This window comes from Ochotona princeps, chromosome 24 (assembly GCF_030435755.1).
Source record: "Ochotona princeps isolate mOchPri1 chromosome 24, mOchPri1.hap1, whole genome shotgun sequence".
Taxonomy (NCBI): Eukaryota; Metazoa; Chordata; class Mammalia; order Lagomorpha; family Ochotonidae; genus Ochotona; species Ochotona princeps.
Window position 1 is genome coordinate 25,325,444 of NC_080855.1, and position 15,530 is coordinate 25,340,973.

Here is a 15,530-nt window from a genome sequence, read left to right on the forward strand (position 1 = left end):
TAAGTTTTTAAAAAGGACAATTGCTCCCTCCCCCCAAAAAAAGAAAGGACATTTTCAAAACGTGACTGATGTGATTCTGAGGGGAGTCCAGGACGGGAATCGCCGTGGGTGCCGCAGCGAAGCGCAGGGAGTGTGGGAGCATGCGCAGGTGACCTCTCTGACCTGCAGGGGAGGAGCAGGACTCCTGCTCCCGGGCCATAGGGTCTGCTCAGGACCTGGATCCGCATGTGGGTGGGGCTGGTGATGTGTCCTGGGCCACCTGTCAACAGCTGGCCGGCTGACCTGTCAGGGAGAGTGGCCGGCTCAGGATGGCTCCACCTCGGCCCCCGCAGTAGGTGAGAGCGTGGAGGCTCATGGGTTGAGAGTGCAGAGTCCCAGGGAGTCCTGGGGTCGGAAAGGGCCTTGTCCTGGATGGGGTGGGGAGGGTGAAGGGCTCTGGAGTGGGAAGGGTGTTTGGAGTTGGAGGATGGGCCCAGGTTACGCACTTGAGTTTGCTGGGCAGCTGCCGGCTGTACCCTCCGGCTCAGGCTTGGGCTCCTCGGCGAAGTACACTTGCCACTGCAGACTGCTGACCCAGTCCTCGTAGTTGGGGAGCGCCGTGAAGACAGCAGGCCTGGCATGGCCCTCACAGACGTCTCCAAAGCTGTGTAGCCCAGCCAGGAACCATGTGCCTCTCACCTCGTGTACCAGGGGTGTCCCGGACAGGCCCTGTGAAGGGGCAGGTGACACACTGTGATGTGCTCTTTTCCTCATGCAGTTGTGGGAGGGCAGTGGGCCTTGGGGCAGAGGGACCAGCTGGCAGGAAGCCGGGTTTCAGTGGAGAGGTGGGGCTGGAAACTAAGGCTGGCAGACAGGCTGCCATTGAGCCTTCGTGGAGGGGATGCGAAGGGCCTGCTGCGGCAGGTTGGAGGCCCAGGGCTCACCTCACAGTGGGGCGGCTCATCTCCAGCACTGGTACACACCGTCCCCGACTGGATGGGGGTGCCACTGTTCCCAGGGCTTGTGTGAAGTCGGCTGCAAGCCCTTGGCCCTAGAAGGGTCACGGGCACTGTCCAAGGGGAGCTGGTACCTGCAGAGCAAGGGGAAAGCTTCGGCTGCCGTGGTAGCCTTGAGGTTGGGTGAACAGAGCTGATGGCCGCTGGGTGTTAAATTACCTGCTCCTGGGCTGGGCAGCCCCAAGACCCAGCCACGTTTTCCAACAGGCAGCTGGTGATCAGCATAAGGTAGGCAGAGGGGCCGCAGGTGGGAGCCCAGTGTCACTGGCTGGGCCAATAGCAGGAAGGCCACGTCGTAGCCCCCCTCCGGATGAGTATAAGCCCCATGCAGGATGAGCTGCTTCAGGCCCCGCTCCTCTGGGCCAGCCCCCAGCCCTATACTCCATTCCTCTGGGACCTGGCGCCTGTGTGGGGGCAGCGTTGACAGCAGCTGGACAGTGGCTGCCAGCAGGGGCCAGGAGCACGCGGGAGAGGGACGTGTAGGGCTCACCCAATGAAGCAGTGAGCAGCGGTCAGCACCACGTCCTCTGCCACCAGGGCTCCGCCACAGACCAGCTGGCCCCGGTATCTCAGCCTGGCGTCCCAGGGCCATGGGGAGGGGCCTCCCGCCTGGGGACCATCACCCTTCAAGGATCCACAGGCTGAAATGGATGGTGTCATGTGACAACATGCCAAGCACTTCCCATGCGCTGACAAACCCTGACATTGTGCTTTCAAGTAGCCAGAGTTCCAGAGAAGTTACGTGGCTCCCAGTGCTGGCACTGTGGGCCAGCAGCACGCTTCAACCCTGACAGCCTGACAGGACTCAGTCCCTGTCTTGCCTGTCTGCACCCTTGCAGGCCTGGCCTGGCTCCACAAGGCCTACCCATACATACACAGCTTCCTTCCCCAGAAGTATTTTGCATGCAATTTCAATGTCAGTCACTTAACACCAGCATTTAAAGAACAGGAGCCCTGTCCTGTCCAATCTTGTTGGGTCCCTACCTGGAAGCAGGTTGCCTCCCCTCCCACCTCACTCCCCGAAACCTGAAGCCAGACCTTGCAGAGCCCAACCCGGAACATTTTGGAGCCTCTTGGCCTCAGCGCCCTTTCCACCTAGCTGTTCCTGAGAGAGCCCCTGGTTGCCCTAGGCTGGGAATGGATACTTTATGTCTGTTCTCTGTCCTGAGCTGAAGTTTACTTTAGGGCCTCTTGCACTCACTGCCTGAAGCCAGCAGGACCCATGCCCCCTGCTCGTACCCACGCAGCTGTCCTCATCGCTGGTCTCTGGGGTTCCCGGGCTCTGGGCTGGGAACACCGCCCCCTGGGCTTGAGCCTGGAGCCAGGGACTGTGAGCGGCCAAGTCAGTCAGCAGCACGGGAGTGTCCTCCTGGGCACATTTGGACGCAAAGCTGATGATCCCAACCTGAACCCAGTGTCCAGCAGGTTCACGACACAGCACGGGACCCCCAGAGTCTCCCTGGAGCAAGGCAATGGGTTTCAGGACAGACACCAGCCCACCACAGCCCTCCCAGTTGCCCAGGCTGAGGGTGGCCGCCTCCCTTTAGGCTTGTTGCCCATCAGACCTGACAGGGCCCCTGCACCCCCGGCTGGGCACCCGCACACAGCATCCCGGGCCGGGCCGGGCTGGCCAGCAGCCGCTGGTGCAATCGGTTGTACAGACAGTTGCATGTGGGGCGGCTGATGAGGCGCAGGTGCAGGTTCCGGAGGGTTCTGGGAGCTGGCAACAGAGATGGGGCTAGGCCTGGAGTCTGGGTCTGGGGTCTGGGCCCGTGAAGCAAGGGAGATGAGGAGCCAGGGCAGTTGGGAGCTGAGGCTGTAGGACCTGGGTGAGCATGGTGTTCCTGGGCTAGCACTTACCGTCCCTGGTGTCCTGGTCCCAGCCAGTGGCCCAGCAGGAGGCTCCAAAAGGAAAGCGATGGTCGGGTTGGGGCAGGCAGACAGGCGTGTGTACTGTAGGGTGGGCGAGCTGGAGCAGGGCCAGGTCTGAGCCCTGGCTGTAGTGGTAGTAGGCTCCAGGCAGCCGCAGGGCAGCCACGGCCACCTCCTCAGCACTGGGGCTCAGCCCCTCCCGACACAGGGAGCCCAGGACCACCGACCAGGAGCTCAGGTCCGTCTTTGCTTCTCTGGAAAAAGCAGGGGCAGGAGAAAGGAAGGCCCAGGCTAGTGCCCCGCCCCCACATATTGGGGTGCGGTGAGAGAGGGGGAGACTCCAGTCTGTAGCTTTAAACAAGATCTTTTCCCTCTCTCCACCATTAAATCAGAACACCGCCCGAGGCTGTTAAGATGAGCTTGATAACGTGCCCTTGACACCTGCCGTTGGCATTCCCACCAGATGGTACCTTATTACTGTTCCAGGGGCGGAGACTGGTCTTGCAGGGCTTGGGGGTCAGTCATCCACCCTCAAAGCCAGAGGCCCTGGCTGACTTCTCCCAACCCCTGCCCCAGGACTTACTCCTCAAAGCAGTGAGCTGCGGTGAGGACCCAGGTATCGGCCACCAGCGAGCCGCTGCAGATGTGGACTCCCTGCCTCCTCACACTGACCTGCCACGGCCACTCACCCGCTTCTGTGTTGCCCTCCCGGGGCTCAGGGGGCCCGGGGCCACGCTGCCCGCAGGCTGTGGAGAAGGGATGTGTTACCGCAGCCTCCCGACCTGTCCTCACCCCAGGCCAGACCCAGATGTCCCCACAGCTTACCCCGCTGGGCTGCTTGAAGACCTGGGAAGAGAGAGGGACATGGTGAGACCTGGTCGGGGGTGGCGGGGAGCGGGGCCAGCCCTGGCTCTTTGCCTGTGACTCTTAGGGCTACCTCACCGGCCCCTCCCAGAATGAAAATATTTATATGCGGTTGAGAAGCAGCTTTTATGGGGAGCTATTCAGCGCGTCCGCTCAGTAATTACTTCCTCAGCTGTGCTCAGCAATCCTGGGCCCAAGGAGCGTGCCTGGGGCTCAGCTTGGGACCAGGCCAAGCCTCCTTCAAGCTTTAGAACCCCCATCTCATGTCCCGACGCCCGCTGCTGAGTCAGGGCGGGCCCCTGTCCGCAGAGAGCATTAGCTTAATTGTCCCCCACCCCAACCACCTTCATTCCCGCAGGCCTAAAGAGGAAGAATTAGAGGCCACCATCCTGGCTGTGTGGGAGAAGTGGTCAGAAACGAAGCCTCAGCCTGGTCCCTGACTGTGGCTCCCCACCTTCCCGGGAGCTGCCAGAGATGTTAGTGGGGGACCTGCACCTGTCCCTCTCCTGCGCATGTGCGCGCACACATAAACCCACTGGACGTCCAGGTCAGGAGGGATGAGAGACAGAGTGGACAGAGGTGGCCCGGAATGTGCCTGAAGTCAGAGCGGCAGCCAGGGGCACAGAGCACACACAGCCACAGTGACAGTCCCTGAGAGTCTCACCCAGTTTGACACGAGGGTCTCCTATGGTCAAACACTGCTACATCACCACCATCACATTGTACACACACACACACACACACACACACACACACACACACACACTGCTGGGCACGGGTGGCTTACCCTGTAGAAGGACCACTGTTCCCAGAATGAGCAACGCCGGCCCCCAGCTCTGCCGCATGCTGCCAGGCCACTCCGCCGCCTGGTGCTCTGATTCTTAAAGAGCGCCTACCTGGCTACCCCAGCTCCACCTCTGCTCCGCCCCCTCTGCTTGGCGGCTAGCCAAGGCAGCCTTGCTTTTCCTGGGCTGGAAGGGAGCCAGCAGTTCCCGGCTCTGGCGCTGATGATGGCATCTTGTCTGGGCCTCAGCCATGGGGCCCGACTGCCCGGGTTCACATCCAGTTCCCGAACTGACTCCTCCTTGAGTAACCTTGAATGGTTAACCTGTCAGGGCCTCATCTTTTTTTTTTAAAGATTTGTTTTATTTTTATTGGAAATACACAGAGAAGAGACAGAGGAAGATCTTTCATCCGCTGATTCACTCCCCAAGTGGCCGCACAGCAGGAGCTGAGCCAATCCGAAGCCAGGAGCCTCTTCCAGGTCTCCCACATGGGTGCAGGGTCCCAAGGCTTTGGATTGTCCTTGACTGTCCTCCCAGGCCACAAACAGGGAGCTGGACGGGGAGCAGGGCTGCCGGGACCAGAACCAGCACCTATATGGGATCCTGGCACATGCAAGGTGAGGATTTTAGCTGCTAGGTTACCGTGTCGGGGCCAGGGCCTTATCATTTGAATACAGAAATGCTCCCAGCACGGAGGCCGCATCCTGGGCCTGATAGGGTATGATGGTTCCCACCCTGTCTTGCAGCTTCCTTGCTTTTTCCCAGGCTGATGCCAAGAAGGTTTCACAGAATTCCTCCAGGTCTGCCTTAGGGGCTATGTGGACTAGATGTCGAGGGGCCCGTGAACCCCTGAGAAAGGCCAACACTCCTCAGAGCCCACGGTCCCCACGGGAAATAGAGTTCAGTAGCAGCCATCCTTCTGACAAACACTGGAAGGCTCTCTTCCCGATTCCCGATGTGGGCCAGCCCACATAACGTAGCCCCGTCACACAGGCCGCTGTGGGCAGGCTCTACACGTAAGACTTGGAGTCGGTGCCGGTGTTGTGCAGAGTGGATTAAGCAGCCACTCAGGACACTTGCATTCCACACCGGAAGCATCCCGTATCAGAGTCCTGGTCGGAATTCCCCATCTAGCTCCCTGCTAAGGCATCTGGAAACACTTGGGCCCTCGTCTGCCACCCAGGTGGGAGACATGGATAGTTTCTGGCTCCTGGCTTCAGCCTGGTCCAGCCCTGGCTGTTGTGACCATTGGGGAAGTGAATCAAGCAAGATCTCTTTCTCTGTCACTCTGCTTTTCAAATAAATACATCTTTAAGGAAAAAAAACAAAAACAAAAAAACCAGACAGACTTGGATTCAGATCCCTAGAGCGCCCTAACTTATTTTCTGGCTCCACCTGTGTGAACGCCCCTCATCGAGATGGGGGCGGCAGCACCTGCCTCATATGAGCTCATCCATCCACGTCCTCAAACACTGATAAATGTCTTAGGAAATGCGGAACAAAATGATTTGCAATCAGCCCCGCCAGGCTGCTAACACCGCCTTCGGACAGCAGATAAGGCAGGCTGAGGGGTTACGTGTTAGAAGGTGGAAAGAGCTTCCCGTCAAGCATGCAAAGAACCTGAGGGACAGCTTGACGTCACAGGTGCATGCCTGGCCCTCCCAGGAGAGCAGGACTGACCCCCTGGGGCAGTAGGGACCAGTCACCAGCCTGTTTCCAGGAGGTGGGGGCTGACGGTGCCCTAGGTCTTGCTGACTCCACACACTGGCAATGAGGCCGACCCGTCAGCACCCTTGCAGACAGTCTGCACTCACTCCCCCTGACTCACAGCCTTCCCAGTTCCAGGGAAGGCAATGCTGGTGAAAACCCCTCCCCCTCACCCCGTCAGGGTCCCTGGCAGAGAGACAGGGCAGACGTGGCCAATGTGTATAAGAAACTTTATTGCTGAAACCAGCCCTAGAGGACAGAGCTGGGGCACTGGCTGGAAGACAGAGCGGAGCACGTTTGGTCCATTATCCTGCTGTGTGGGTCTGGGGGTGGGGGAGGCAGGGCCTTCCAAACACCTGGGAAAGGCCCCCCACGGGCAAGGCTCCCCTGTGTGCCAAGGCAAAGCGGATGAGGTCAGCCTGTGTGGGGGTGAGGACTCAGTGGCCCTTGGCCTTGACCTGGGGTTCTGGGACCTCCCGGAAGCTGAGCAACATCAGGCCCACGTTGATGGCATACGTAGTGATGCAAACGATGCAGAAATCATAGAGCACGAAAAACAGGATCCAGGCCAGGTAGACGGAACCGGCAATCGACACCAGCGAGCTCAGTACCAGCAGGATGGAGGCCCAGCGAGCCCGCAGGCAACCTGCGGAGGTGGGAAAGGGTCAGGGAGGACCTTCTGCCTCTGGCCATCTGTGGATGGCCACAGGGGGGACCACCTAGACCACAGGCGACGCCGGGAGAGGGGTCTCTAAATCAAGAGGCGGGCGGCTGGTGCTGTGGTATGTAACGCTGGCATGGTCTAGAGGCACCAGTTTGAATCCTGATTGTTCCACTTCTGATACAATTCCCTGCTGATGTATCTGGAAAAGTAGGGGAATATGGCCATGTGGGAGACCTGGAAAGAGGCTTCCGGCGTGTGGCTTTGGGCCAGGCCAGCTCTGGCCTTTGGGAAGTGAACCAACAGATGAAAGATCTCTCTAATTCTGCCTTTCAAGTAAATAAATCATAAAGGAGGTTCCATCAGGCCCCCTCCGAGTTCTGTGCTCCCCATGCACCCACTGAGCCCGGGACCCAGAGAATGAACCTCCCTGTGACCTGCAGATGACACAGCAGACAGGCAGGTCATCCCTGTGTCCCCCTCAAGTGCATCTCTAAGTCTCTGCCACAAAACTGGGGTTTCAGGAAGTCTTTCAGCACCCCTCAAGTTGGGCCAGTACTTGAACATCCCAGACACTGTCCCCTCCCTCCTTGCTGGGAGGATGTCTGGCTGCTGCCTCCCGTCCCCCCAATCCTGCAGGTCTCAAAGGGGCGAGGTCCACAGGGAAGGGGCGGGGCCACTCACCTAAGGCCAGCTGCAGCGTGTAGAAAATGCAACCGAATATACTGTTGGATTGATTGAGGATGCTATCCTGGCCCAAGACTTGCTCCACCAGCCCGAAGCCCCGGCCCCATCTGAAGGGGGTGGAGCCCCAGGTTAGCCGTGTTAACCTAATGTCTCTTGGACCCTGCTCTGGCAAGGAGCTAACTAGTGCTGGTCCTCCTTCCACAAGCCTCACCTCTCCCAATCTTAAGGATCCAAGACCTCTTGGCCTCCCACACCTTTGGTAAAGTCAGGGCTCCAGGGCACTGCGCCCTCCTCCCCTTTCCCCCCACCCCCTTGGGCTAGGCCCTTCTTTCCAGCCTAGACAGAGTTTTAGGGCTTGTCTCCACTGTAGAGCTATCAGAGACCTGAAAGCCTAAATCTCCAGCTCCCACAAGTGACTGACCCCTGGCCTTCACGCTCCCCCATTTTCCTCGGGGTTGCCCTCATTCCTGGGCATCCTCATCCACGTGTGGCCTGGCCACCCGCGGTCTGCTCCCCAGCCTCTCCTGCTGTTTCCCACGACGGGTCATCTCCGGCTGGCACGGCACCCCTCTTCCTTGCCAAGTATCCCTTTCACCCCGTGCCCCACACTGGGGAGCTCCCCGGTGACCTGGCTGCCAAGGCAGACGAGCACCCCGTGCCCCCACACTCCGGGAGCTCCCCGGTGCCCAGCCCTGGTGTCCGGGAGCCCAGGCCTCGCACTCCCCGAGCGCACCTGGACGAGAAGACGCGAGAACAGCTGATGGCGGAGCCCACGTCGCAGAGCGCGCGGTAGTCCCGGTCCCGGGCGCGCGCCGCCTTCACGTGCAGCGCGTACAGGGACAGCGCCAGGCCGGCCAGGCAGAGCGCCAGCCGCGCCCTCCCGGGGTTTCCCCAGCCGGTGCCCATATCTGCGTGTCCCCGAGGAGGCGCCCATGGGCGCGGACCCGCCACGGGGCAGGTGGTGGCCACGCCCCCGCCCCGCCCCCTCGGCCCGGTGATTGGCCCGCTCGTCTCCTACTCTCGGATCCGATTGGTTGTCCCCAGGAACTCCCACAAGCGAATTGACAAGGAACGGTTGCAGAGAGGAATGCTGGGACCTGTAAACACGGTTAAGGGATGTGGATAATTTGGGTGAAGCGCTGCTGGGCATGATGGGAGTTGTAGTCGGGGAGCTGCAAGGCATCAAGGGAAATGGAGTCTCTAGAGATTTCCACTAACTAAACGCTACTTGGCTTGTAGCGTTTAGCGTTCCAAGCATTGGAACTGCCAGGAGGCCAGCTCTAGAGAAATCTTGCATCTCTCCTGAAATGACTTCACGTCGTTCAGACTAAATCCTCCCCGGTGGCTCGGCCGTTCCCTCCTGCCTCACCAGCGCCCTCTGCCGCTCAGTTCCTTTCCCTACACTCCAGCCAGGCAGGATCCTAACCCGAGCCTGGATCCTCCTCACCCAGTCCCTGCTTTCCAGGCCTAACTTTGCTCTTCACAGGCATCCCCTCTGCTGCCGCTCCATCTCTTGCATACCTCCAAACCCACCATCCTTCCCCTCTGAATGGAAACTTCTTTCTCTTCACCATCTCAGAACAGCAAGAAACCTGGTGGTACCAGCCCCTGCACTCCCTCCCCCGTGCCCAGCTCCCGTCCCCAGGCTCATCATCTCCTGCACCGTCAACTTCTGGGGAAAATCTTCCGCGTCTTCTCTCTGCTTTCCCGCTGCCCACACCACAAGCTAGCTCCCGCCCCGCTTCCTCTGATAACTTAGTAGAAGTACCACTAGGCTATAAAATCCAATGCTCATTTTTCAGGTCTTGCTTAGTTATGGTTGAACACAACCTCCTGGCAATTGCTTCTTTCAGGCATGTGGCAGGCAGAGGAGTAGTTTCCAGAGATGCCCACCTCTTCCCTGGAGCATGTGAACATGTTAGGCTATAAAGCAAAAGAGAATTAGGGTTGCAGGTAAAATGAAGGTTGCTAATCTGATGTTGGAACAGGAAATCCTGCTGTTTGGGATGCATCCCGTATCCAGGTGCCTGGGATTGTGTCTTCACCCTACTGATGCTTCCGCTCCAGGTTCCGGAGCATTGGGAAACAGCAAATGATGGCCCAAGGCTTGGTTCCCTGACAGCGCATGGGAGACTTGGCTGGGGTTCCTGGCTCCCAGCTTCGGCTTGGACTGACTCCAGCTGCTGTGGACATTTGGGGGAGGGAACCAGCAGATCGAAGATACTTTGTGTTTTCTGTCTTTCAAATAAATGTAAATGAATAAACATAAAAGACAGTGAATACAACAAATATCAATCTTTTTATTTTCTCATACAGTTGGTTTTTTAGATTTATTCATTTTTATTAGAAAGGCAGAGTTATGAGAGAGAAGAAGAGACAGAGAGAGATCTTCCATCTGTTAGTTCACTCCCCAAATATCCGCAATGGCCAGGGCTGGGCTGGTCTGAAGCTAGAAGTTTCTTTCGGGTCTCCCCTGGGGTTTGGGGATGCCTTGGGCCGTGCTCCGCTGCTTTCCAGGAGCTGGATCAGAAATGGAGCAGTCAAGACTCAAACTGATCTAACACTTGCACCCTTAGGGGGGTGAGGCTTAGCCTATATGGGGCCATTTTGTAGGTCCCTCTCACACAGTTTGTATGGGTTAGGAAATTGGGCAGAACTGGCTCACCATGAACTTGCAGTCAGCTGGTGGTTGAAGCTGGAACAGTGAGAGCCTGAAGCAGCCGAGGGCTCACCTGGATCCGTCGGGCCATCCGTGCTGCTTCTCTGCACGAGCTGGCTTGGGCTTGCCTGGGAAAGCAGCAGAGGATGGGTTGAGTCTCTGGGCACCTGTATCCATGTGGGAGACTAGGAAGAAACTCCAGACTGGCCCAACTTTGGCTGTTGTGATCATTTGGGGAATGAACCAGCAGATGGGAGATCTCTGTGTCTGCTACTGTCTAAATAAATGTTTTTTTTTTTTTTTTTTTTTTTTTTTTTTAAAAAAAAAGGTCCGGCGTAGTAGTCTAGCGGTTAAAGTCCTTGCCCTGCACGTGCTGCGATGCCATATGGGTGCAGGTTCTAATCCCAGAGGCCCTGCTTCCCATCTAGCTCCTGCTTGTGACCTGGGAAAGCAGCCAAGGACAGCCCAAAGCCTTGGGACCCTGCACTCATGTGAGATCCGGAAGAGGCTCCTGGCTCCTGGCTTTGGATCGGCACAGCTCCAGCTGTTGTGGCTGCGTGGGGAGTGAATCAGCAGACAGAAGCTCTTCCTTTCTGTCTCTCCTTCTCTCTGTATATTGGATTTTTTAAAAAAAATCTTAAAAAAAAAAAAAAAGCCGCACCCAGTCTCCCAACTATCTCAGTACCCAGGGACGGAGAACAGTCACCCAGGGCCCCTGATGTGGAGCATGCTCTGAGGATTCCACTCAAGTAGTTTCAATGGTTTTGAAATGCTGTTGATCTCGCCAGTCCAAGGATGAACTTCTTCCAAGGCCCACTGGCTGACACAGTCCACCTTAGAGTCTCCATTCGCCCAGATACTTGCTGTCAACGCTTGGCTGGGGCAGTTGACCAATTTGTTCTGCTCGCCTTCCTCTGTTAATGGTTCCCAGTGACCTCTGCAGGCTCCAGTGGACTGCTATCACCTCCACGTGCATCTGGGCATGCCATTCACGGCTCCGTGTGAGCCACTGGTCTGGCCTGCTCCCAGTCCCATGGGGGTGAGCCCATTATATTCCCCCACAGAATCTGCTCCCAGACCTGGTTCTCTTGTGTGATGGTTAGTGTCATGGCCCAGCCTAACGTGACCCATCCCCTGTTCTGGCTCTCACTGGTGGGTACTGTGATCTAGCCCTGCCAGGTAGGCCCCCAGCCCTAGCTTTAGTGTGCACTGGAGTGTGCTGTTCTGTAATGGTCAATGCTAACTAGCCCAGTCAGGTTTCTCATGTGAGTTGGCGCATCAGTCCGACCCAGAAAGGGCCTCCAGCTTCCCCGCTCCAAACCGCTTCGTCTCAGCTCCCTTGCTTTACTACAGTACAGTGGTCTTGTTATGGAAGTCCCTCAGAAGTCATTCCTCGCCAGCAACGTACTCCCTCAGCGGTCCTCCCTCCCACACATGCCTTTGCCCCTTTCCCTGATCAACCCGCAGTCCCTGCACCCAGGAGCACATGGGTTCCCCAGCCCAACCTTCTGAAGCCTGATCTTGTGGTGAAATGTGCTGGCCTGGAACTCTGCCTGCCCGCTAGGGTCTCAAGTTCCTGGAACCTTACTCTTCCACATACCCAAGATCCAGACCCTTTCAAAGTTCCCCCAAGTCCAGTCCACGAGTATACCAGGCTCTCTGACTGGATGTGAGTCCCCCCGGCCCCGTCTCACCCCCGCTGGTGCCATCCCCCGGGGCCCCTGCAATCCCACACCCCCACGTCCTTATGAGCCTGCTTCTGCAGGCGTCCTAGGGGCAAAAGGCAAAAACTTAAAAAAAACTTAAAAAAAACTTATTCCTTCTGAAGCAGGGGTCAGGAGTTTCATCCAGGACTTCCACATGCTACGTGTGTTCACTGGGAGCTGGACTGGAAGGGGCAGCCGGGACTAGACTCAGTGCCCATGTGGATTGCTGGCATCGCGGGCAGCTGCTGAACCCACAGCACCATAGAGCTGGGCCCCGTGAACGCCGCCGTCATTAAAGTCCTCTTCCTGTCACATTCCACCCAGCCTCATGCAGAAAATTGCTTGCTGTGTGTCCTGTGACTGGACCATGGGAGGTTCTACAGAAATTCTTCCTCCAGCCAGTTACGGCAAGTTAAGAACTGCTTGGAGATCATCTTCAGTGTTTCCTCTATTAATCATGTGAAACTTCTTAGTGATTTCCACTTTATTAGCAGGTGAGACTAGCTCTACCGCTAATATAACAATTTTGTAAATTCTTGTAGTAGAACCTTTAAAAAAAAACTTGCCGATAAAGAAAAACTCGCAGATTTTCTTGAAAATAAAGTGTAAATTAACATTGGCAGATTAAATTGACAAGTTAATGACTCATTTCTTAAACATTTCAAGTTGAACAGATACAAAAAAATGTTTTAGACCTTAAAAAGTGTACTGGGGGGGGGGGAAGTACATTTCCATGACTCCTCCCCCCTTAAAACGAGAGAGAGAATTTTTATGTAAAAATAAACTGCATAAACAATGCAAACAGGGATCCCATATGGGCACCGGCTCATGTCCCGGCTGCTCCACTTGCCAACCAGCTCCCTGCCTGTCAGCTGGGAAAGTAGTGGAGGACAGCCCAAAGCCTTGGGACCCTGCACCTGTATGGGAAACCAGGAGGAGGCTCCTGGCTCCTGGCTTCGGATCAGCGAGGCTCTGTCCATTGCGGCCACTTGGAGAGTGAACTAGCAGACAGAAAATCTGTCTCTCCTCTGTGTATCTGTCTTTCCTATAAAATAGAATCAATCTTTAAATGCACTTACAAGAGGAGCTTGCTTGCATTTTGGCGGATCTCGTTCCTGTCCTGCCTGTGGGAGCCCGACAGCCGTTCCTGGCAGCGGTCGCCTCACAGTGGCTTGGGGTTGTGGTAGTGGACGAGTCCCACGCCAGCCCAGCTTCACACAAGCCTGCAGGTGGAAAGGGTGTTCACCCATCATGGCATACATTTTGATCCTGCGACAAATGCAACCGCTGTGCGTTTGAAATATTTCTCCATTTGAAAGGCAGAGAGGGAGACAGCGAGACATCTTCTACGTGCAAGTTCACTCACAATAGCGAGGGCTGGGCCGGCCAAAGTCAGGAACTGCAAACACCATTCAGGTCTCCACGTAGGGGACAGGGACCTGGCCACTGGAGCTGTCCCCTGCTGCCTCCCAGGGTGTGGAAGCTGGAATGGGGAGCAGAGCTGGGATGTGAACCTAGGCACCCCAGTAGGGGGTGTGGGCCTCCCAGTTGGCATCTTCCTTGCTATGCCAGACCCTCATGCCAAATAGCTGTCATTTGAGAACATTTTCTTTTGACTTGAAAGCCAGAGTTACAGTGTGAGGGAGAGGGAGGGAGAGAGATTCCATCTGCTGGTTCACTCCCCACATGGCTGCAATGGGTAGGTGTGAACTGATCTAAAGGCAGGAGCCATCCCTGGGTCTTCCACCTGGGGTGACAGGGACCCAAACCCCGGAGTCATCTTCCAGTGCTTTGTCGGGGCCATCAGCAGGGACGCTGGATGGGAAGTAGAGTAGCAGCGGGGACAGAAACCAGCGCTTGTACAGGCATCTCAAAACGGCAGCTTAACCTACCACACCCCAAATCCAGCCCCCAGTCAAACCATTTAAAATGATGTTCCAGGGGCAGGTGTTTGCCCCCGGTTGAGACTGTGATGAAGATGCCCGTGTCCAGCCGCCCAGGACGTACCAGTTCATAGCAGACACTGGCAGGAGCAAGAGCCCCCAAACTAAACAAATAAAACTCCTTATTTTTACTGGAAAGAAAGGCAGATTTATAGAGAGAAGGAGAGACAAAGATCTTCTGTTCGCTAGTTTATTCCACAAGTGGCTGCAACAGCTGGAGCTGAGCTGAGTTGAGCTGAAGCCAGGAGCCAGGAGATTTTTCAGGAGCTGAGCTGAGTTGAGCAGAAGCCAGATTCTTCAGGTCTCCCACTTGGGTGCAGGATCGCAAGGCTTTGGGACCATCCTCAACTGCTTTTCCAGGCCACGAGCAGGGAGGTGGATGGGAAGTGGAGCAGCAGCCGAACAGGCACCAATGTCCACATGGGCTCCTGGCTCGTGTAACGTGAGGACTTAGCCACTAGGCTACTGAGCCCGGCCCTACTTCACTTTCTTTAAAAAAATAAAGAAATAAAATAAATAAAAAAGTTCTTTTTAAAGATTTACTTGTTTATTTGAAAGTCAAGTTACACACAGAGAGAAGTTCCACCTACTGGTCCACTCCCTAGATGGCCTCAATGGCCATGCCTGCGCTAGACTGAAACCAGGAACCTGAAGTGTCACCTGCGTCCCCCTCAAGGGCCCAGATCATTGGACCGTCTTCCGCTGCTGTCCCAGAACGCTGGGAAACTTACCCTTGCTTCTTTGCCGCCAAAGTCTTCTTGGGCCGATGGGCTGGAGCCAGTTTGCTGTTGCTCACTGGGAATTGTGCATTTTCTAGAAAGTTTCTGAAACCTGGGGAGGTGGAGGACTAGGGAGGATGAGGTTTGGGGAAGAAAAACAGGACAAAGGGAAGCTCTGCCTGAGCTCCCCATCCCCTCCTGGTCCACCCGGGCTTGCTGTCCTGGCCCTGTCCTCGCTGGACCAGGCTCCCACCTCGGGGCTCCTTCAGGCTGGGGATCGCTGGGACCCTGGGCTCCGGTGTCAGGCCAGGGGCAGGTGTTCCTTTCTGGGACCCCTTCTCTTCCCGAGGCGCTCTGGCCTCCCGGGGAAGTGTGAACGCAGCCCACGCAGAGGGGGACGCGCTACCGCAGTGCGCTCCTCGGGCGGAATTCCTGCCTGCCCGGGAGCGCGTTTCTGGAACTCCAACTTGGTGTGGCCCTCGGTGCAGCCATCCCTGGAGTGCCGTCGGCCACCATGAAAGGGGCCCCGGAAGAAGCTGCTGGGGGGCAGGGAGGAGGGTCGATCACCGTAGTCTCATCTTGATGTTCTTTCACGTCCCTCCTCAGCACCACTTCAACAAAATATAAAACATAGCTCCAAAGTAGAGCCATGGGATATCCTAGCAGTCCCAGGAAGCTGTGTACGCTGGAGCGTAGGCCAGCATATCGCCAGGACATGCTTGCGTGTGGGTCGCTAAACTGGTCTGGACCACCTGGAAGAGGTGTCCATCTCAGTCGGACAATCCCACAAAGTGTCGCCAGAGCAAGGCATGCTGGGGCTTTATATAGGCAGCAGACAATGGGGTTGCTTGGAGACAGCAGGCCCAGTGTTCCGTCCTCTGCCCCTCTGAAGCCCATTGGCTCCTTGGCCCTCTTTGTGCCCCTCCCCCTCC

At 56.7% G+C, this 15,530-nt stretch overlaps 2 protein-coding genes across 3 annotated transcripts; both read right to left on the minus strand.

Annotated features, from left to right (window-relative positions):
• Nucleotides 1-139: 139 nt before the first annotated feature.
• Nucleotides 140-4,589, minus strand: PRSS53 (serine protease 53). Its single transcript, XM_058680972.1, has 11 exons — nucleotides 4,519-4,589; nucleotides 3,693-3,713; nucleotides 3,451-3,613; nucleotides 2,856-3,121; nucleotides 2,561-2,715; nucleotides 2,235-2,454; nucleotides 1,486-1,636; nucleotides 1,155-1,399; nucleotides 924-1,069; nucleotides 486-708; nucleotides 140-282 (listed from the first exon to the last, which is right to left on the minus strand). The coding sequence occupies exons 1-11, from the start codon at nucleotides 4,574-4,576 to the stop codon at nucleotides 263-265; spliced, it is 1,668 nt and encodes a 555-aa protein (XP_058536955.1). The 5' UTR covers nucleotides 4,577-4,589; the 3' UTR covers nucleotides 140-262.
• Nucleotides 4,590-6,468: 1,879 nt separating this feature from the next.
• VKORC1 (vitamin K epoxide reductase complex subunit 1) lies at nucleotides 6,469-8,559 on the minus strand. Of its 2 annotated transcripts, XM_004586919.3 has the most exons (3): nucleotides 8,305-8,554; nucleotides 7,569-7,678; nucleotides 6,472-6,869 (listed from the first exon to the last, which is right to left on the minus strand). In XM_004586919.3, the coding sequence occupies exons 1-3, from the start codon at nucleotides 8,475-8,477 to the stop codon at nucleotides 6,661-6,663; spliced, it is 492 nt and encodes a 163-aa protein (XP_004586976.1). In that variant the 5' UTR covers nucleotides 8,478-8,554; the 3' UTR covers nucleotides 6,472-6,660. The 2 variants fall into 2 exon arrangements, with proteins under 2 accessions (XP_004586977.1, XP_004586976.1); XM_004586920.3 differs by lacking the exon at nucleotides 7,569-7,678 and having other exon boundaries at nucleotides 6,469-6,869; nucleotides 8,305-8,559.
• Nucleotides 8,560-15,530: the final 6,971 nt, after the last annotated feature.